General features: G+C 44.5%; 1 protein-coding gene across 1 annotated transcript in view; it reads left to right on the plus strand.

The window, feature by feature from the left end:
- Positions 1-18,642: 18,642 nt before the first annotated feature.
- AGGF1 (angiogenic factor with G-patch and FHA domains 1) overlaps positions 18,643-23,403 on the plus strand; it is a 42,299-nt gene continuing 37,538 nt past the window's right edge. Inside the window, exons 1-3 of the mRNA XM_075541197.1 lie at positions 18,643-19,224; positions 21,839-21,941; positions 22,765-22,967. Coding sequence (XP_075397312.1) covers positions 19,009-19,224; positions 21,839-21,941; positions 22,765-22,967 — 522 coding nt within the window. The 5' untranslated portion in view covers positions 18,643-19,008. The remainder of the gene's footprint in view (positions 19,225-21,838; positions 21,942-22,764; positions 22,968-23,403) is intronic.

A 23,403-nucleotide genomic window follows, 5' to 3' on the forward strand; every position in this document is an offset into this window, starting at 1 on the left:
GAAAGTCTCAGAGACCCACAGGGGCAGTTCGACTCTGTCCTGTAGGGTCACTACGAGTTGGCATCAACTCAATGGCAATGACATTGAAAATTAGTTACCTGCAAATATAGCAACGTTTGCTTTGCATATGAACCCCTATAGCACATGTACACAAAACAGCCCACCTCCTCTCTTACCACGTCAACAACTTATTCCAGAGACCATTCCGTGTTGAGTATTTACCAAAGGGAAAGGAGAAATTCCGACTATGTGATAATGCCCTAGAGGCCATTGTTTTGGTCACGTTTCTTTACCAAATTCCTAAAAGGGTCTAAGATCCTCCTGAGGGTTTATCAATTAAGTAATGTCGACCTCCTGGGGGATACAAGGTTAATATGGGAGCCAACCCTCCTGAAATGCTTCTTAATAAGTGTGTTTTCTAGGACATTCGACATTCACAGGGGCAGCACAAAAGATGGTGGGGGAAATCCTGGACACTCTCAGATCTTAGCATGCTAGTTGAAAGAGGAAGTTAGAATGTCTTTAAATTTCATGTCATCTTATCAGCGGTCATTCCATGGGTTGAAGTTCTTATAAAAATAAAGTGTGATCACCAGCTAGCACAGAAAATGCTGCTGCACGGAGGCACGGGGTTCCTGAAAGTTCCGAAAGCAGGTAACGAAGTAGAAAAACGACCTAAAACGGATTGTGTCTTTTTTGAGTATGCGTGACATTGGGTGGAGGGAAATGCAAACCTACCCATGGTGACTTCATCAAGAGCGGTGGACTTTTCTCATGCAAGAGGAAGTCTGGGGCAGGAGGCTCACAACGTCACCACCTCAGGCTCCCTCTGTCCTTCTGACTAGTCATCAGCTTTCCAGAGAAAGTGGGGTTCACCTCATGCTTCCCTCGCAGGCGCCTCCAGCTTCAGATCCACTTCCCAGAGGCCTCCCCTCTCCTCCATGTCACACATGCCGCATGGCCCCCAGCTGCGTGGACGAGGGGCAGCAGAAACTCACTGTCCAGCACATTGTTAACCTGAGCAATATCGGGGGCTCTTCTATAAGGAAGGAAGAAGAATGGCTCTTGGGTTCGTGCCTATCACTTTGTGAAAACGGATTCGGGAACGAGGATGTTCCCCATGCTCCCACCAGTAGGCAATGAGATGTGGTTCAACATGGATTTGTAAGAACTCGCAAGACGCCTGCTCTCTTGTGCTGTTGCTCATGGCTGTGGCATTGACCCAACTCATGGGGCCTGTGTTGTCTGAGGCAGCAGTCCTTATTTCATGTCTCTGGGTTCTAATACCCGCTGCAGTGGCTACACAGGGTTCACAGGCTGTAGTCACGATGAAAGGGTTTATTAAGGAAGTTGACAGGTTGTAATGCAAATGACAAATACTCAGGATACAGTTGTTTACCAGGATATGTCACAGAGCTCTTTCAGGGCCGCTAGTGACTGCCCCCAGGGGCAAACCACACCACAGTAAGCCTCCACCTGAACGCATTCAGCTCAAGCTTCATGGTCAGTGAACCCTGCTCCACACACAGCCTCCTGCCCCAAAGCACTCAACGCAACTTGTTCTCTGGTCTGGGAAGTCCACTTTGTTTCATGTTCTGGTTCCTGGCTCTGCTGCTGCTCCTCTGATAGTGTAGCTGTCATCTGGATCCAAGAGACTCGCTGCACAGGAGTCTTGGGTCCAGAGGACATGCTCTACGCCCAGCTCTTGTTGGTCATGAGATCCCTCCTCTTGCTTCTCAGAGGATTCATTTTTATACACTGCAGGATGGCACTTCTGGGACTCCTGTTCACAATCACTCACAGGTGAATTCCATCAGGATCTGAGGTAGTTACATAATCTGGTGTCAATCTGGCCTGTCAATCAAGATATAACCAATGAGGCCTCTATGTGGGCATGGCCTTCTCCTGAGAATTCTAGGAACTCCTGGATTTTCTTCCTGGGAGGCAGGAGACACTTCTCTCTCTCTCTCTGCTCACTCCCTGAGAGATGCTCTACTGACAAGACACATGATCCTACACCCTGGAAGTTGGAGAAGCCACATGGACCTACCCTGATGCAACCAGACCTCTGGAGTCGGAGAAGCCACGTAGAGAGCCCTGCCAGTGCTTAGATGCTTACAATGCCACTGGATCCACAAGATTTCCAACCCACTGGCCTGTGATCCTCCTGCATTTGGCATCATTGCATGTATTTCACAAGTCTGAAAAGGACTTTATAGACTGATATTGGACATATGGGATAATATCAGACTTAGGGACTTGATCTGGACTGGGCTGGGATGTTTTCTCAATATTCAACTGCCCTTGTATATAAAGCTCTTTCTTATACACATGTGAGTCTCCATGAATTTGTTTCTCTAGTCTACCCGGACTAACACAGCATATTACCTCACTTTTGTACCCCCTGCTTTCTTCCCCTATTCACTCATACATTTTCTTGTATTTTGTCAAAATATAGATGTATGATGAGTTAGAATATGTAAAAGTTCCTTTACTGCAGAGAGTTTGAGGAAGTACTGCTCTAGTCTACAGCATTGGTCTCCATCTCGGTGACACAGAATTGCCCCAATGGAGATACAATCACATTTGGAAGTCAGCATTGCTATTATTAGGTGTCCTACAACGATGTGCCCTCTCAGAAACACTATGCAGGTCTCGATGCGTCAGAATGGGCTCAGGGGTGGGTGTGTGCACAGCGGAGAGACAGCGTGGGAGGACTCGCTGCTGGTGCTGGGTGCCAGGGAACAGATTCTCACAAGCTCACCTGACACGGGAGAACCGCCTGACGAGATTTCCTGTATGCTTAATCTCCATGGGAACAACCGCCACGGGTTTTCTCCCTCGGAGTCACGGGTGGCGTTTCACCCCTGACCTTTCAGGTGGTTTAGCAACCCTTGTGCTAGACCGGGGCTCCTAGGTTAGACTTCTTAAAAAACGGCAACAGGAAACCATGGCCTTGGAGTGATTCTGACCCACAGGAATCCTATTAGGAAAACATATAATACTTTGTTTGTTTGTTGTACTCATTACACATTACGCAATCATAAAAAGCCAAAGCAAAACATATCTTTCAGTTGGAGGGAGGAGGGCCTGCAGAGCTTCCTCTATCAAAGCTCCCATGTCTCAGTGTTACACCCACTCACTCTTGCTTGGGCCTCCAGAGAAAGAACCAGGTAATGGTCAATTGACTAAAAGTAATCCGGAGCAATAAATCAGAACTAGCGAAGTGCTATTGCTCCCCAGGTATTCTTGTGTGACAGCAAACATCTGGGTCAGATATCAGGAGATGTCTAGTCACTGGGTCTCACATAAATTATCACAGGTGGATGTTCATTAAATATAGAATTTATGACATTCTAAAATAAATTGGATATAAATCTGGTTTTCTTTAATGGACAATATCCCTCTATTGTGGAATATGATACTATCTCAGTTACTTGGGCTCCAGCCTGCTGAAACGCACAGTCTTCTGGAATTGTGGTAGATCAGATTGGGGACTGCTGCATGCAAACCACCCCAACACACAGGGGTTCCACGTACGCGTCATTTATTATTTGTTATCAGCCCTGTGCTCACTTGGGGTTTGGCTGCTCTCTACCTGGGTGGAGTGAAAAGTAAGGAGTTTCTATTGACAGGCAAGGTAATTTGCAAATTGGGAACCACTAAGTCCAGAGGATTTTGAACTAAGTGATTCAGGCAGGAGACAGTTCAGAAAGCTTATGCAAGAGAACATGAGAACGTCAGTAAAAATCCAGGGATTGGCTGATATTTAGGTAATAATTGTAAAACTGGGTACCTCTGATTGGGAGATCACTTACATGGGTTTCTAAAGTTGTTGTTTCTCGAATTGCAAAATAATCATTAAATTGAAGGCATCTCATTAAATTGAATACATCTAGCCTCAGCCAGGGCTTTCTACTCCCGTGAAGAGTGACAATCTCAGCAACCCACAGGGACAGTCACCCCATAGGGCCGCTTGAGTGCAAGGAGGACATGCCTAATTCTAAAGTTCATTTTGAGTAATCAGTTGCCCTGGGAATTGTTTTGGTCCTGGCTTCCTAAGCAGGAAACAAAGTGCTTCAGTAAGCAGGACAGTTTCTCTGGAATTGTTTACTAAGTAACTCCCTCAAGGTGCAGTGGAGAGTTGCAGAAATGATAGACTGCCTTCCTGATGCTCAGGCTGCTTGTGATTCAAAATGGGGTTTTAGCCTCCGATCTGAGCGTAGCCACCATCCCATGTCAGGAGTCCTAGGGTAATTTGGGAAGCTCTTACACAGAAGGTGACTTGTGGTCTCTGCTCAAGGTGGACTTGGTTGTAGCACCGTAGGTAGGACAGATCCGCTGAGACCAGCAGACATGCCCAGCAAGTCCTTCTCCTGGCAAGGCAGGGTATGGGCTATAAACACACTTTCCCCCAGCTTTGTCTCCACCAAAGATATGCCAAACCTTAGAGGCTATTTGCCAGCACATGGTGGGAGGTCAGATGCTTAGAGATATTTTCCTTGAAGGCATTCAGCCATCAGACTATGGTCTGGTCCTCTGTAGGTGGGGCTCACACCCTACTGATAAGGATAGTAATTGTTTCCATGTAGAACCAGAGAAGTGGTCAACCTGCTCAGTGACATCCAAAGTTAGGCTTCCCATCTTGCCACATGTATACCCCCAGTCCCTCCCCTTCCTATTGTGTGTATGCCCCTAGATTGTCCCACTCGCTTTACTGTATTACCTATCGTACAACCCCTTCCTGCATGTCTTTACCTATAATCAGGGGGCTTGCACACCCCCAAAAGATATATAAGCCTTGGTTAGTAATAAATTGCTCTCTTGCCCTGCGATTCCCACCTTCCACATCTTCATATGGACCACCAAGTGGGGCTGAGGTGAGCATTCTACCATGAAATGTGCCTGACTCCTTCATTTTATTCTCTCTCCTATCTCTTTTGTTCTCTATGACTTTACTACCATCTTTACATATTATTGCTGTACAATTGTGCCTGCCAGCCTGTGATGATTTGTTAGGGGCTGGCTCCCCTGACAGCAAGGATGCAAGACAGCCTGAGGGTAGACTAAGGCCTGGGACATCACCCCGATAACCCCAGCACAACATCACATTCTCTTGGGTAAACAAAGCACATGGCCAAACCTAGATTCAAGGGTGATGGGTAGACGTCAGCTCTTTACAGGGGGGAATCACCAGTCATGTGGCAAGCAACATGGATACGGGACCAGATCAATAATTGGGGCTACAAGAGTGGTGGTGGGGGACTTTATATTTACTCTTGTAATGCCCCCCTTGCTTTCTTTTGATGTGTCTTAATCTTATTGGCAATGGTTATGCCTTTGTGAATTAGTGTTAGGGAAAGTTTTCCCTTATCATCAATCCCCATTGTTTGTGTAAATAGTGTTGTCTGCCCAAGAGTTTAATCTGCCCAAGTCAACAGTTCATGTTTTGGGTCTGAAGTCAGCCTATACTTTATCACTTCTTTTTCTCAGCAGTGTTTTAAATTCTATACCATTGGCTAAATTAACGACCCTATCAATAAAATTATCTTATGCCCCATGGGGATGATTGATCATGTTCTCTACCTCTGTAAAATGATAATAATGCTCTAAAGTGAACCACTGACTTATATAAACCATAGACATAGGAATGGATTTGGGGCTCATCCTCAATCATAACTCCAATCTAAGAACATTTAGTTCTATGGCATGGCCCTACTCAATACTCACCCTCATAAAGAGATCACCGAAGACATGGGTGCCGTGGCATGGCATGGTAATGAAAGCAGATGGTGCCAGGCTATAGAAAGAATGGTGTCTAAGGTCTTAAAGGTTTGTCTTCAAACAAGCAGTCATCTAAGTGAGGTGTCAACAAAGTCTACATGGAATAATTACACCAGCCTGTGTGGTCCACGGATTGTGAATATTAAAACCCAAATTCAAAAGAGGGAGCGATATCAGAGCTTACAATGTGAACCACTGTTTGCAGCAGGCTGTGTATGACAGTGGAAGCCAAAAATCCATTTGCAGGGTCCCCACATGGATTGTCTCCATTGAACTCCGTTGACTATAGTCCAGGAATGTGATTGGCCTGGCTACCAGACAAAGAGCGCTCTGAAGTTGATTATGGCAGATGTAGTTAAGTTAAAGGGAGCCCTGGCTATACATTGGGCTGCTAACCACAGGTCAGCAGTTCGAAACCACCTGGGTTTCGGTCCATGGGAGAAAGAGGCTTTCTACTCCCTTAGAGAGTTAGAGACTCCGAAACCCATAGGAGCAGTTCTACCCTGACCGATAGGGTTGCTGTGCGTCAGAAATGACTTGATGACAGTGAGTTGAATTGTTGAGTTAGGTTAAAATGTAATACCTTATCGTTTGATCTCCTTTTAAACTCATTTTGGAGTTATTTCCATTTTTAATATAGTTCGCTTTCTTCTTGATGGAGGCTTTTCTGTTTCGGCTAGTCATTTTTGTTGTTGTTTGTTTGATTTCTGCTTGAATTTTGAATGATTTTTTTGCATATGAAATCCAGGATAGGTGGATCTCCAAAGACAGTGAGGGGATAGGAGCACAGAAGGGGAAGACGGGGTGGGGGGAATGGGGTGCTAACAGCAGTGAGTATGAGAAGAAATGGTCTGAAATTGTTTGTGGTGATGATTACACATCTTAATATGATTGAAAATTTAAACTGTGTGATATGTGAAGTATATGCCAATGCAACTGTTAGAAAAAATAGGGCTATTGCAATCATTTAATGACATCTATTGGAATAATCAAAGTCCTAAAGATTACATTAGACCTGGGCTCTGTGGACTCATTGCCTGTGTTGACTGGAAAAATTAGTAATAGACATCTTACAATGATTTTATGGCTTTTTTCTTCTGTGGCACGTGGGTTAGAGTGCTTGGCTGCTAACTGAGAGGTTAGTGGTGCAAACTGATAAGCCACTCAGAGGGTGAAAGATGTGACAGTCTGCTTGCATAAAGAATTTAGCCGTGGGCACGCTGCTTCTACGTCGTCTTCTGAATCCAGCTTCAATTTCTGGAGGCTCCTTGTTCATGTTCTGCGGCAACTGTGTTGAATTATCTTCAGCAAACATCACTTAGATATTGTTGGGTAATTTCCACACTTTGTTGAGTCATCTTTCTCTGGAATGGCACATTCCAACCCCTTGCACAGGTGTCTTGAGACAGATGAGTGAGTGCTTTCCACATTACATTAGTTTGTGGAGACATTTCGATTGATATGCTGTCAATTTGGGGGCTTGGTTTTTCACTAATGCTTTCAACACGGCTTGGACTCTGTCTTCCAGTGCCAGTGGTTCTTGATCGTGTGCTACTTCTTGACATCACTTGGTCCAGTGACTGTGCATTCCTTCCATCTTTTCTCGATGCTTCCTACATCATTCAATATTTTGCCCATCTGGCCTTCAATATTACAATTCAAAGCGTGACTCATTTTTTTATTTCTTCAGGTTGATAAATGCTGGACATGCTCTTTCCCTTTTGCTTTTTAACTCTCCAAATTTAATTCTAATAATTTAATACTTTATTTTGTCTTCTTGAACTGTGCTTTGAAATCTGCTCAGGTGGTTTTTTTTGTGCCATTTTTATCCCATTCATTTTAGCTATTCTACATTCAAGAGCACGTTTCAGAGTTTCTTCTGTCATCATTTTTTGTCTTTCCCTTCTTTGCTGTCTTTTCAATAACTGGTTTCTTTATGCACGATATTCTTTTAAAAATCATTTTATTATGGGATTGTACAACTCTTCTCACAATCCATACATCGACTGAATCAGGCGTGTTTGTACATGTTGCCTTTATTCTTTTCTACACGCTCACTTTCTATTGAGCTCTTGGTATCAGCTCCTCTTTCCCCCCCTTCCCTCCCGCCACCCTCATAACCGCCTGATAGATTATACATTGTATTATTTTCAGATTTCACACGGACCACTGTCTCCCTTCCCCCATGGTTTCTGTTGTTCTTCCCCCTGGAGGGGTGTGTGTGGTTATGTGTCGATCATTGTGATCAGTTCCCCATTTATCACTTCCTCGTTCCCCTGCCCCCTACCCTTCTGGTATCACTATTCCCACTCCTGTTCCAGGATTCTGTGTGGCGTGAGCTCCCATCTCTTATCTATACCTGTGCACATGTTCCGGTCTAGTCTGAATTGAGAAGCAGCACTGGGGTCATGGTAGTGGGGGGTGAGGAAGCCTCAAGGAACCAGAGGAATAAAGTGTGTTTCATCGATGGTTTACTGCATCCTGGTGACTCATCCCTTTCCTGTGGCCCCTCTGTGGGGAGATTGTTCCATAGTCTACAGATGGACTTTGGATCTCTGCTCTAGCTCCCCTCTCTGTTGACAATATGTTTTTGTTATGTATCTGCTGATACCTATTCCCCAATCCCTATGACTCCTCATGATTGCACCAGCGGCGTGCTTCTTCCATGTGGACTTGTTGTTTCATGTTGAATGGTGGCTTGTGTAACTTCAAGCCTTTAAGACCCCAGATGCTGTATCTTTTAATAGCACCATCCACCTTCTTCACCACAGTTGCTTATGCACCTGTTTTGTCTTCAGAGATAGTATCGGGAGGGTAAACACTCAGACCGCAGATTTGTTAGAACAAAGTGTTCTTGTGTTGAAGGAGGGTAATGCAGGATATTCTTGATGATTCATCATAACCCATCTGGTCTGCAGTCATTCATGTTCAATGTGTCAATATCTTCTTGAGTTTATCTCTAAATTCAAGTCATCTAAGCTAAAGGTTTTGCTTGGTTTTCACTGCTGTGTTTTAACTTGAACTTGATGGTCTGTAGCACAGCCTTATTCTGACGGATGACCTTGAGCTTCTCCGGCATCTCTTTTTATAGAGGTCGTAGATTGTGTAGATTACCTGATGAAGTACATCTGTGTTGTGGAGAAAACGTACGTGGTCTCGCAAAATTCTACCGTGTATTCTCCAGCTTCAGCTCCACCACCAGTGCAATGTTTTGAAAACACTGACCTTTTTCCTTTGTTTCCGACTTTCACATTGCAGTCCCCAGTCGTTATCAATGCATCTTGATCGCACGTTTGATCATTTCCAGACTGCTGACCATTGTAAGAATCATGAATTTCCTTGTATTCGGCATCGGCGGTGGGTTCGTAACTTCAACAGCAGTCAGATCTGCTGGTCTTCCTTGCAGCGGTGTGGCTATTTCCTTTCCACGGACAGCGCCGTGCTTCAGGGAAGATCTTGACGCGCTCTCTTTGATGCTGAATGGGGCTCCACTCCTTTTCCAGTTGTTCACTCCCTGCAGAGTGAACCCTGGGATTTGCCCATTCAAAATGGACATGCACAGTCCATTTCAGTTCACGAATGCTACGACATCAGTCGGAATGGTTCCATTCCATTTTTGATGACTTACAAAGCTCCATAGTCATGCTTCATACATTCATGGGCCTATTATTCATGGATGTTTGCGGCTGTTTCTTTTTCACTTTGAGTTGTGCCACATCAGCACATCTGGAAAGCTTGACTCCGTCCACATCACTAAGGTCAGCTCTGCTTTGAGGAGGTACACCCTTTGCCAGATGTATTTGTAGCCACTTTCAACCTGAGGGGCTCATCTTCCAGGCTACGTAATGTTCCGCTGCTAGGATAAGGTTTTCACTGGCCAGGATCACCAGACCCTCTTTCCTAGTGTGAAGCTCTGCTGAACTCTATTGCCACCATGGGTTGCCCTGCTGGCACCTGCAATGTTAGTGGCATAGCGTCCAGCATCATGCCAACCAGCCAGCTAACCCACAAATGATGGAATGATGAGATACTTCAGTACATTCGTAAGAATGGTTAAGTGTACAAGAGTGATTTTTAGGCGCTAATTCAGACATCACGCTATTCCATAGTTTAATCATATCAAGCAGTGTTGTACAGCTGCCACCAAAATCAATTTCCAGACATTTCCTTCCTTCTTGAGCTCCTTGATATCAGCTCCCCTTTACCTCCCCACCCCCCCACCTCCCTCGCCATACCTGCCAGGAGCTCTGATTCTAGTTGCTGTCTGGATAGATTCACCCACCCTGGGTTTCATGTACTGAAAACATAGAAAAACACATGACAGAGCGTCAAGGAGGGTATCAACAATGACAAGATGCAACAGAGATAAACCCCAATATAACAAAACACACACAGAGAGAAAATATTAATAATCAGATCAACCCCAAAGGGTATCAGAAGGGAGATCATGACAGGTCTAACCAGCTGAGTCAGATTTATCATTTTAATCTTTGATAGTCATCTCTCCAATGCTGCTGCCTGAGAGCCAGGTTATTCCCATCACCAGAGGCTACTCCCTGCATAGATCCTGCACATTTATTTTCGGGTTCCACTGTCCTCCATAGCCTTTTGTACATGAAAATCTCACCATTTAAGCTCTGATACTATTACTCTCCTTTGGGTTTGAATTATGTAATCTCTAATATTTGCATCAGGGATGCTGGTGCACTTCTTCCATGTGGGCTTGGTTAATGTCTCATTTAGATGGTTGCTTGTTTGCAAACAAGTCTTTAAGACTCCAAGCATTATTTTTATGTGATAGCCAGGCACCATCTAATTTCTTCAGCCCACGTTGCTATAGCACTCAAGATGCCTTCTTAAGCAGGCTCTCTGCTCTGTGTTAGCTTTTGTCATTTCTAAAAGGCTTGCAAACCTCTGAGAGGTTTGGGGGCTTTTAGTTGCTCTTCATGAAGTCGCAGCCATCGTGTAGATTGCAGATCCTGGAACTGGGACACTGAGCAGGAGTGGATGTGGTCCCTCGTGTCTTCTTTGATCTCTGTGGCTCACTCACCAGCCACAGAAATACAGGAAATGTAAGAGTAAACTCTGTCCTTCCCTGATCTAGTGGGGCTCGGCTCGATGCGGGCAGCTCATTTTTGACAGGACAAGGACAAGTGTTTCTGATAAAACTTTGAAAAACAACCAACAAACATATTTTAGGAGTTTCTTCCCGCCAAAACTGGATTTTGCCCCCAAACGCTATGTATTTACAGTTTTGTTTTGTTTTTTGCTCTTTTACACAACAACCTTATCACCTTCAAAGTACTCTCCATTACACTTAATACATTTGTCAAATCTCCGATTCCATTCTTGGAAACATTTTTCAAACTCATCTGTTTGGATGGCTGACAGCACCTCCTATTTTTCTTCACCTCTTCTATGTCGTCAAATTGCTGTCCTTTCAAGTCCCTTTTCATTTGGGGAAACAAAAAGGGAGTCAAAGGGAGCGAGGTCAGGTGAGTGAGGTGCGCGGGGCAAGAGAGGCATGCTGGGGTTTGTTTGTGTCTTTGCCAAGAACGGGTCCACTTGAGATGGCTGAGTGAGCAGGTGCGTTGCTGTGGTGGCAAAGCCAGTCCCCCGTCTGCCACAGAGCAGGCCTTTTTTGTCGCACACGGTTCCGCAGTCTTTTCAGAAGCTCTAAATACAAAATTTGATCAACAGCCAGACATGGTGGATCACACTCCAAATGCACTATCCACCTCACATCAAAAAAACAAATGAGCGATGTTTCGATTTTTTATTTCACTTGATAAGCTTTTGTGGGAAAAGGTGATGATGGCATCTTCCACTGGTCTGATGGATGTTTGCTTTGGGGCCATAAAAATAGCACCATGTCTTGTCACCACTAATGACCTTGGGAAAAACGTCTGGGTGGCATCAGAACTGCTCTTTTAAAGCACAGCATGATTCCATTCTACGCTCTTTTTTCCTGGTCAGTCAGAACCTGAGGCACAAATTTCTCAGTCAATATAATCCAATCTCTGCTACTAGCACCTTAATGCAGTTCCTAACAATTCTGACACCCATGGGGTCGCCATGAATTGAAGTCAACTCGATAGCAGCTGGTATTGTGTTTGTATGTTTGACAGACAGGCTTTCTCTTTTTTCTCAAAGATAATATAACTTTTATTTTTTCCTAGACCAGTGGTTTTAAGTGACCAATAGATCAGCTGCATGATGGGGTTAAAGAATTCGGATGAAATCACTAGGAGTCATATATATATATATATATATATATATATATATATATATATATATATATATATGAAACAAACGTGTATTAGTGGTTTCCAGTGGTGGAGGAATGGTGATGGAAAAATCACTTTGATTAAGGGTAAGGTTGCACAGCTGATTACTGTAAAATTACTGTCAATGAGTTGGACACCTGTAAAAAATTAGATTGGCAAAAGTTGTATGATAGATATATTTACAATAATGACTGTAAAAAGATGTTGATGCTGTGGTTGTTTATGGACAGCCAAGCACCTCCTGTGATTTGGTTCCTTAGTTGGGAAGTTTAGGGGCATGGTTTTGTGGGCTATCCCATTGACTGCCTCCTAGTCCATTTGCCTGATAATTAAGTCCCAGCCATCAGCAAGTCAGGGTTTTAGTTCCTCAGGAGTAATTACTGGACTTCAACCCTGCTCATGAATGTTTCCTCTTTTTCAATGGCTGGCCCTTTTTTCCTGAGGAAGCTGAGATGTCTCACCGATACTGCCAGCCGTCTCCATTTCCAGATGTTTTCTGTTCACTCTTTGTTTCCATGAATGTCTGAAAAGCTTGCAAGTGGCCGTCTCAGGCACAGCAGGTGGATTCTATTCACCTCAGCCCTTCTTGGTGGTCCACGAGGTGATGTGGGAGGAGGAGAGGGCCAGAGAGAGGGCGGGAGCAGGGAAGGAGGGAGAGGGAAGGAGAGCAAGAATCTTATTTTAAAATTTGGATAGATGGCCTTGAAAATATAAAAAGATACATTCGAACAACTGGTTTTGGAGAGTACAGATGACAGCTGCCAATACGGATTATGATTTAACATAATCCAAATAAGTGGATGACATCATGATAAATGGAGAGAAGATTGAAGTCATGAAAGGCTTATTTCACTGTGGTAGTTACATAATATGGTGTCAATTTGAGGATTCAGAGTGAACTGGTGGAGTCTAGCCTGTCAATCTGCCATAGTTTGATGACCTCATCTGGAGGTGCTAAGGGGACAAATAGTTTGCTGGAGGAGGGACACATGCAGACTCCCTGTGAGATATTCTTGTTGACAAGCCACATGGAGACAGGCTGATGGCAGTTACAGCCTTGGAGCTGAAAGAACCACATGGAGATAGATCCCTGCCAGTGCTGAGATACCTCTACTGCCACTGGATCCACAAGACTTTCGACCCACTGGCCTGTGATCTTCCTGCATTTGGCGTCATTGCATGTGTTTTGTGAGTCTGAAGAGGATTTATAAACTGGTACTGGACATATGGGCTAATATCGGACTTACGGGCTTAGACTGGACTGGGCTGGGATGCTTTCTTCAGGTATAATTGCTCTTGTGTACAAAGCACTTTCTTATACACACACACGAGCTGCGAATTTGTTTCTCCAGTCTACCAGGACTAGCACAGATCCAGAATCAAGGTCCATGGAAGCAGCAGTCTGGAAATCAAATGATGAATCACACTGGCTATGTCTGCTGCAAAAAAAGAAATCACTTTAAAGTGTTAAAAAGCACTTGGCCCCACACCAGCAACGTGGACAACCGCCCCTCCCCCAGAAGAATTTACTTGAGAAGATGTCACTGAAGCTGCAGCTAGGGGAGAGGGGCATGTTTGATCAGAGCAAATGGGAACAAATGAAGGGGGACGAAGAGAGAGTGGAGCACATCCTGGCCCATCAGGCCTGGAGGACAATATCCCCTCTCTGAACAGCCAATGGACAGAGTGGGCAATAAGGCTGATCCCACTTCGAGACACGCCAACCCATTGATGGCCCAGGGCCCTAAGGGCGACACCACTGGAGACTTAGGGTTGGGACTGGCCCAGACTGACACTGTGACACCGAGACAAACCACTAAAAGTGTGCGGCCGAGCAACCGTGGGAGCAGAGCAGGAGCCCCTGAGGGAGTAACAAGGACAGACTCTGGGGTCAGAGCATGGTACCCCATTGGACCTGACTGAAGGACACGCCTAGAGATCAAAAATCAGAATTTGATCTATTTACAGGGTTTTCTTTCTTTAAAAATTTTTTTTCTTGTAATTAATTTATTCTTCTATATGTAATTGGTTTCCTTTTTTGTTGTCATCGCTGTGTTCTCACTCATCACCTATCTTGGTATGACTTGATTTTTGGTATATATTATTATCTCTACAGATCTATCTAGAAAAGATATACTGGATGAATAGTCTGGAGGAGAAAACAATGGGACCAATGGTTCCAGGGGGATACGGGAGAGGGGGAGGAGGGAGTAAGAAGATGGTGCTGACCAACCCTGGGACAGTGATCCAAAATCAGTAGCAAGGAGGGTGTGAGAAGCCTGGTAGGGATTCAGCAAGGGCAATGTAGCCGAGAGAAACTACTGAAACCCAAATGAAGGCTGAGCATGATAGTGGGACAAGAGGAAAGTAAAAGGAAATAGAGGAAAGAACTAGGTGACAAAGGGTATTTATAGAGGTCTAAAGACGAGAATGTTCATATGTAAATAAATTTCTATAAGAGTATGGGGAAACAGATCTATGTGCATATATTTATAGGTTTAGTATTAAGGCAGCAGATGGATATTGGGCCTCCACTCAAGCACTTACTCAATTTAAGAACACATTGTCCTATTAATTTGGCATTCCAGGATGCACACCTTCCCAACACGCTTGCTGAAGAAAAATGTGTGCATAAGCAAATGTGGTGAAGAAAGCTGATGGTGCCCGGCTATTAAAAGATATAGCATCTGGGGTATTAAAGGCTTGAAGATAAATAAGAGGCCATCTAGCTGAGAACCATCAAAGCCCACATGGAAGAAGCACACCAGCCTGTGTGACCACAAGCCGTCGAAGGGATCAGGTATCAAGCATCAAGGAACAAAAAACCATATCATTGTAAATGTGATTGAGTACAGAGTGGAGACTCAAAGCCCATTGGTAACCAACACCCCCTTACTGAAGGTTGTGGGGAGGAGATGAGCCAGTCAGGGTGTAGAGTAGCAAAGATGAAACATATAACTTTCCTCTAGTTCTTAAATCCTTCCTCCCCCCCCACCCCCCCACTATCATGATCCCAATTCTACCTTACAAATCTGGCTAGACCAGAGGATGTACATAGGCACAGATAGCAACTGGAAACGCAGGGACCCCAGGACAGATGACTCCTTCAGAACCAGTGGTGAGAGTGGCGATGCCTGGAGGGTGGAGAGAATGTGGGGTAGAAAGAGGGAACTGATTACAAGAATCTACGTATAGCCTCCTCCCTGGGGGATGGACAGCAGAGAAGAAGGCAGGGGGAGACGTCAGACAGTGTAACATATGACAAAGAAATAGTAATTTATGAATGATGAAGGGTTCAAGAGGTAGGGGACAGTGGGGAGGGAAGGGGAAAATGAGCAGCAGGTATAAAGGGCTCAAGTAGAAGGCAAATGTTTTGAGAATGATGATGGCAACAAATATACATATGTTCTTGACACAATGGATGGATGTATGGATTGTGATAAGAACTGTATGAGCCCCTAATAAAGTGATTAAGAAAATAATAAAGTGTGAAAGAGCAAAGGTATCCCTTTGAGGAAAGACTAAGGTATTATTTTTAGTTGCTTCACATGCATTCAAAAACTTGACATTTAATAAGAAAGAGAAGAAATTATGCATTTGAACTATGGTATTGATGAAAAGTATTGAGTAGATTATGGACTTCCAGAAGAACAAGCACAGCTGCCTTGGAAGAAGCATAGCCAACACAGAATATTCATAAATTCATGACTTTGTCTCACATACTTTGGACACGGCATCAGGAATTTTTAGTGAAAAAAATCATCCTTGGTGGAATAGAGAGCCAGTGAAATGTATCTGGATCCATTTATGAAATGAATCATAGCTTCACTGAGGTTAGCCACAGGGGCTCAAATGTACCAATGACTGTGAAGACAGTCATTGACAGACTGCGTAGATCTTCTGTTTTCTTTTACGTGAGGTCCCTGTGAGTCGGAACTGAATCAGTGGCACATAACAGCAGCAGTTCTCAAATCCAAAAGGTACTGAGTATCATGGACAAGACCAATGCCCCAGAGAAACTGCAATGCAGTCAATTATTTAATATAGCTCTGTCAGCCATAGTCCTTCTTACTCTCACAAAAACAACCTTCATTTCCCGTTGGGTCTTTGTAACAAGGTGGGGGAAGATCCTTACTGGATTGTATGATTCAGCTATGAATGATTGTTAATAGGGTTAACTGTGAGCATCATTCTGCTGGGAATGGGAAAACCAGCCATTTCAGAAGCAGATTTTGGAGTGGCTTAGTAACCATGATCAAGGAGTCAAGAATAGACTGTATCCTTTGAACCCCCAAATTCCTATGCACTGAACCTCATTGATCCAAAAGATACCATTGATATCAGAGAAGGAACAACAGCAGCAGAACCAGGAGGCAGAGTGGCGAACTTTCCTGGCTATCCAGAAAGTAAAGCAGAGTGCTTTCAGGCAGGAGGCTGGGTTGTGGAGTACAGTCCCTTTGGACACTCTGACCCAGAGCTGGAGCTGAGTGATTTCAAGTTGAGGCTTATGGTGAACTGGCATGCCCTGTTGGCATTTATTGGCAGCCCTAAAAAAATCATTGCTCAAGCAAGGCAGAGGCCAGGCCATGAGGCAGAAGGTCAGAGAAGGGCCAGCCTGTGGACATGGCATAGAAGACATTGTCCTGAATGAACAACTGTATCCTGAGCATTTCTCACATGAATTATAACTCATTAACTTACCCTAAACACCATAATCATAAGCATCATCTGAATTTTGTGTGGTCTCTGCAATAAATTATCACCAAGCTGAAAAGAACAGAGGGGTGTGGAGAACAGAACCGAAACATTGCTTCAAATTGCAACTAATACATTTACTCATTCATTCTTTGCTGTGAGGCATTGGTAGTTCAGAGGTAAAATTCTTGAGTCCCATATGGGAGACCTGGGTTTAATTCCAACCAATATACCTTGAGCGCAGCCACCAACCCATCTGCAGCTGGAGGTTTTCCAATTTGCTGCTATGTAAAACAGGTTTCGGGGACACTTCCAGACTAAGACAGACTAGGAAGAAAAACCTGGAGATCTACTTCTGAAAACCAGCTGATGAAAAACATGGACCTGGCAATCCACAACCAATCATGGATAGTGCAGGCCCAGGGAGCGTTGTTTTTTGGTGCCAACTTGATGATAGCTATCAACATGCACTCAGTAATAATTAAGACTCAAAAAAAACCCTTATTTTGGAGCTACCTACAGATGAAGTTTATGGAATTTCTAAATGGCTCCTATATAATGCATTAAGTTCTTTTTTTTTAAGCACTACATTCTTATTTTACATGGAAGATGGGAGAGGATGTACTGTTTTCCCACTAGATTTCCTTTAAAGGCTAGAGGGAAACTTCTGTCTGCTCCTCAGTGTCAGGGTAGATTCCTGACGTTTTCAGGTGGTGTCGTGGGTTCTGTATTGGGCTACTAACCACAGGTCAGAAGTTCCACACCACTGGCCACTCTGTGTGAGAAAGATGAGGCTGTTTGATCCCATATACAGTTATAATCTCGGAACCCCCAGGAGCAGTTGTACTCAGTTTTATGGGGTCACTGTGCGTCAAAACGGACTCAAGAGTAATGAGACCTTACAGGGAAAACTCGTGGGAAATGTGTGCACGATCTAGAGAGGGCAGGTCCTGCCTGTCTCAATGTGTCAGCTGGTGGGCCAGACAGAGTGAATCAGAAAAATAATGGTTATTGAACACCAGAGTACCCTTATACTTGGCAGTTTTATTTTTGTCTTAATATTTATGAACACTTGCTCTAAAACAGGCTCCGTGGTGGGCCTGGGTGAGGACAGACATTTAGTGTTAGGTCGAGCATTTGGAATATAAGGTTTAATTCTAATTGACCTTGCCAAATGAAAAGCCCTTAATCAATTTGAAGACTAGTGACCCACTGCTAATCCCCAAGCGGACGAAAAATCAAAGCCACCTAAATTGAGCATGTCCCTCCAGCCTCCAGAGAATCTTGCCACTATTTCCCACCAAGGATAATCTCTACAAAACAGGTCTAAGGAATTTTTCTTTTCCCTGGGGCTAAACTCTTGTAAGCCGGTAAAGTGACTACAAATTGGGTGTCAGAACCAAACCAAAACTAAACTCACTGCCATCGAGTCAATGCTGACTCAAAGCAACCCCCTGTGGGTTTCCGGGACTGTTTACGGGAGTAGAAAGCCCAGTTTTCTCCTTCGGAGCTGCTGGTGGTTTCAAGCTTTCACCACCAGGATGGCAGCCCAAAACATACCCAGTAGGCCAACAGGGCTCCTAGAGCGTCAGAACAGTAGGCACTAATCCGGATTATAATCATCTCTATAAGCCTTTGCTAAACGTCTCTCCGAAAATGTGCTCTGAGCTGCAAAACTGGTAAACGAGATCGTACGCCCTGCAGAGAAGGGCGCAAACACGCGTTTGAGAACCTTGCCCACCATCTGGGACGGCGGGAACCACGCCCTCCCCGCCACGCCGCAGTCGGGGCGAAGCGCGCATGTGCACGGCCAGACCCTGCCCGCTTTCCGTCGCTTCCTTCCTAGTTTCGACCCCGCCCCGTCCCGGACACCGTCATTTCCGGTGCACTCAGGAAAGACCGGAGAGCTTCTGGTCTCCGCTTCCCTGGCCCGCCCACCAGCTCGACGCTCCTCCTGCTTTCTCGGCCGCTGGGGAAGGTAGTTGCCAGTAAAGTTTTGGGTTTCCGCGCCGCGCGGGTCGCAGCGGAGCCTGCGTCCGCCTTGCACGTCCCCTGCCACCGCGCTCGGCCGCAGGCAGCGAGCTTTATTGAGGTCGTCATGGCCAGGGGCCGCCGCAGCCGGGCCGGCGAGAGGCGGCCTTTTGCTGCCGGAGCGCTCCCGTGGCTTCAGAGCCGGCCGTCGCCCGCCTGTGTTTGAGCGTCGCCCCCTCCGTGCCCGTGGACCCCCCTCGCGCCGGACCACATGGCCTCCGAGGTGCCGTCCCAGCCGCCGTCGCCTTCGTCGTCGCCCCCCACTTCCCCCGAGCCCGAACTGGCCCAGCTGAGGCGGAAGGTGGAGAAGTTGGAACGCGAGCTGCGGAGCTGCAAGCGGCAGGTGCAAGAGATCGAGAGGCTGCTGCACCACACGGAGCGGCTGTACCAGAGCGCCGAGAGCAACAACCAGGAGCTCCGCACCCAGGTGCGCGTTCCGCCGCCAGCCCCGCGCCCCGGCCAGCCCCAGGCGAGGCCTTCCGAGCCGCTGCCTAGCCTCCAGCCGCCTGCATGGTTACAGAACGACTCTATAAAGTACTTGAAATATTGAAAAGCCAAAGAAATCGCTCTCAGCGCAGTAATTCTAGGCACTTTCGGAGCATAACTAAGCATTCGGGTTACTCGATTTTTAAGTGTTGGAGTAGCCGTTATGGCTGGCCGGAATTGAGTGGAAATGTTTTGGTTCGATGATGCCCATTCTCACCTGTAACGCCCCTTTGGCAGTTCATTTGTAACAGTTTATTTCTGGATCATTTCTGAGTGTGTTAAAGCCCTGGACTTAATAGCAGCAGCCCCACTTCATCGCCCACTCACTAGATTTGTGAATTTCAAATCAAGTGTAGAACCATTCCACAAGCCCTCTGCCATCAAGTGGATTCCAATTCATAGTGACCCTAGTAGGGAGCCCAAGAATAAACCATCTTAGGAAGAAACAGCCTCACCATTCTTCCAGGAAGTGACTGAGGAGTTTGATTCACAGGCCTTGCTGTTAGCAGTTTGGTGCTGGCACAGGGCACCCATTCCAAATGTCACCTTAAAAAACCCCAAAAACTTGTAACAGTAAAGTAAATAATTTTGAAGGTTGGTAAAGCAATTCTAGCTTCCAAGGGAAGGGACACAAAATTCATTTTTCTCTCCTGTAGCCAGACTCAATCTTCCTGCTCAGCCCTCATGTGCTGGAGTCTAGACACATAGGTTCAAGTTAGTGCCACATAAATGCACATTTAAATTGAACACTTTGTGGCACAATGGTGGATGTACTGGGCAGCTAAATGCAAGGTGAGCAATTTGAAACCACTAGCCACTCCTGAGTGGGAAGACAAGGCTTTCTACTTCTGTAAACATTTGCAGTCTTAGAAACCTACAGGGGCAGTTCTATTCTGCCCTATAGGGTCATTCATGAGTTCTGATGGACTTAATGACAATGTGTTGAATCCTAAGACACCCTGGTGGCATCTCAGGTTAAATGTTGGCTTCTACTCAAGATTGGTGGTTTAAACCTGCCAACTGGGGCAAAGGTGTGACAACCCACTCCTTAGAAGATTGCAGCCTTGGACACCGTATGAGATGCTTCCCTGTTCTATAGGGTTGTTGTGAATCAGAATCCACTCAACTGTTACAGGCTGGTTGGGTTGAGCTCTTGAGCATCTACAAAACTAGTAAGGACCGTGCTAGGAAAAGATGCCTCACGTGGTAAAAGTGATTATGCAAAATATAAAAAGAAAAGTCCTGTTTCCCAAAGCGGAATATCATCCCCTGGGGGGCACTGAAATGATTGGGGGGAGGGGGTGCAGCCAAAGCAGATACCTAAACTTTCCTGGATTATGAGCTATTGTACAAAAGCTTTTAATTGCCAAGGGGATGCTAAATAACTTTTTCCGAAAAGAGGGTGATTGGCCAAATACAGTTAGGGAACTTTGGTAAATGGTTAAAATGTTGCTTGTTATAACCAAAAGCCTATTATCATTGAGCCAGTTCTGATAAGTGATTCTGTAGAGCTTTCGAACATTTTTACTAATCTTTTGAAGAGCCAACATTTTGGATCTGTTAATTTGATATTGGCCTACCATGAAAAAATTGAAATGCATCTGGCAACTTTGCTGATAATCATAACTCCTCCCTACTCTCTTAAGGAGCACTAGTGGCCTTTAGGGTGAGGTTCTGAGCTGTTAACCACAAGGTCTGCAGTCAAATTTACCAGCTGCTCAGAGACAGTTGAGGCTGTATGCGAATCAACTTGATAGCAGTGGATTTGGGGGAAAGTTCTTTTCTTTCATGGTCGCAGACAGAGTGGAGTTTTATTAACTGTAAGCCAAGGTAATTGTATTTAGAGCAGTAAACGGCCTGGGACTTAAGAATGAATGAATAGAAAAACAGTCTACACAAGCTTTGGAGTTTAAAAAAACAAAATAATTCTTGTGTAAATAGATGCTATTAGATCAGTTCATACTTCTAAGTATGACCTTGTAGTTTTCATCCATTGGTAGAAGGGGTTAAGACATCCTGACAGTGAGTGCTCACATTTGGTGCTCTAGGTACCTTGCTTGTTTCACCCCAATCCTTGCCCAGACAGTTACATGAAACACAGAAGCCCACTACCATTGAGTCCATTCTGATGCCTAGTGATCCCATATAGAGTTTTCAAGGCTGGAGATCTATGGGAGCAGATAGCCTCAATTTTCTCCTGAGCTGTTGGTGGGTTTGAACTAGTCTCTTGGCTAGTACTCTGCTCCTAGTGATTTATAAAATGTCCAGGTAATCTGTTCACAAGTCTTACAAACTTTATGCATCATTAAATTATTTATAGCTGCTTTTGGTTTGTTTCATGCTTATAAGACGAGATGTCTCACATTGAGCCAGCGCCCTACTCCTTCCCTGGCTTTTATAGCATCCTTTCAATGTATGGAGCACATGGTTCCCTTCAGAGTCACCTGTGCCCTTTGCCTCTAGCTAATTAGTCCTGTGACTGTAATCTAAAGAAAATGGTGTATATTTTAGATTGGCATGTGGTTTGTTTTTCCTAATGCCTCATTTTCTTTCAGGTGGAAGAGCTCAGTAAAATACTCCATTGCGGGAGAAGTGACGATAATAAAACGTCTGATGTAGAAGTACAAACAGAGAACCACGCCCATTGGTCCATCTCAGGTATTCAGCATGTAGTGAGGGTATTGTAATATTCTGCTAATAGTTTTCTTTAAATTTCAAATGAACAAAGATATCTGAATATGAGTGATGTTATAATGTCAACACTTCTCCATCTGATTTGATATTTTCAGATCTGCTCTTTTCGTTAACATAAGAATTGTTATCACTCCTGTAGGTAATGGGTTGATAATGTGCAGGTAGTACAGTGTGGGTCATTTTTGCAGTGATGGGTGTGGCTGTGCCATCTACTCATAGCTAGCCCTCCTTGTGACCAGCATGCTTTCTGGTGTGTTGTTTTTTATTGTATTTAGTGCCAGAGTGTTAGACTCTTTGAGGATTGGTGAACTCATCACTGTGGGCCACCTCATTGGCATTATGTTGAGGGGGGGGAAAAAAACCCTAACCTGAGTTTAATCAAGGTGACCATAAGAGGCGCCCTTTTCCTCTTATATAAGTTTCCCTGCTTTATCTTCATTCAGGGCACAGCTCACATCATTTAACTGTACAACAAAAGCATCGTGAAAGAAATCTGACAGAAACATCAATCCCTGAGATCTTTATTTCAATGTCAGTTGATAAAGCATGATATAAAGGGGTATGGCTAGAAGATATTAGGCTGTTTTTTTTTAAGCCTTGCCAGCTTGGATAGTGAACACAGTAATATTAGAATCAAAAATACAGATCTGCACCACCAGTTTTTACCCTTTTAAAGTGTGTACACTTACATGTAAAACTCTTAATTTGTTTGCAGCCCTGTTTTGGAATAAGTCCTTTTTATATATACTGTTCTAATATAATATCACTTGATTTGTCTTTACTGCAGATTATTATTATCAGACATACTATAAGGATGTTAGTCTTCCAAATAAAACAACTGAATTTTCAGCTCAACCAGGTCAAGATACTGAAGCTTCGACGTTTAAGTCTGACGAGCAGACACAAATAGGAAATGATGCTTACACTAGCACTGACGGAACAGAGAATGTTCAATGTGGACAAGAAGATCGTCTCTCCTCCACTGCACAGGTAATGTTAAGTGTCCAGTGCCTCAGACCTTGTCCTTTTCTGTTCTTGTAAGGTAGAAGAATTGACTTTGGTACATACATGTATTTGTGTTTTGAACATTATTGTGTATGTTTAAGCAAAGAATATTAGTTTTTGAGAAACACAAATCAGTGCGTGTTCATATGTGTACTTTGTTTTCCTTCTCTGTTGTATTTTAAAGAGGAAGTGGTGTTAACAGACCCAGGGACAAGGGAACAACAAGTGATCCAAAGTCAGTGGCAAGGAGGGTGTGAGAGGCCTGGTAGGGATTGATCAAGGGCAATGTAACGGAGAGGAATTACTGAAACCCAAATGAAGGCTGAGCATCATAGTGGGATAGGGGGAAAGTAAAAGGAAATAGAGGAAAGAACTAGGAGGTAAAGAGCATTTATAGAGGTCTGAATACAGGCATGTACAT

This window comes from Tenrec ecaudatus, chromosome 2 (genome assembly GCF_050624435.1).
Source record: "Tenrec ecaudatus isolate mTenEca1 chromosome 2, mTenEca1.hap1, whole genome shotgun sequence".
In the NCBI taxonomy this organism is placed as follows: Eukaryota; Metazoa; Chordata; class Mammalia; order Afrosoricida; family Tenrecidae; genus Tenrec; species Tenrec ecaudatus.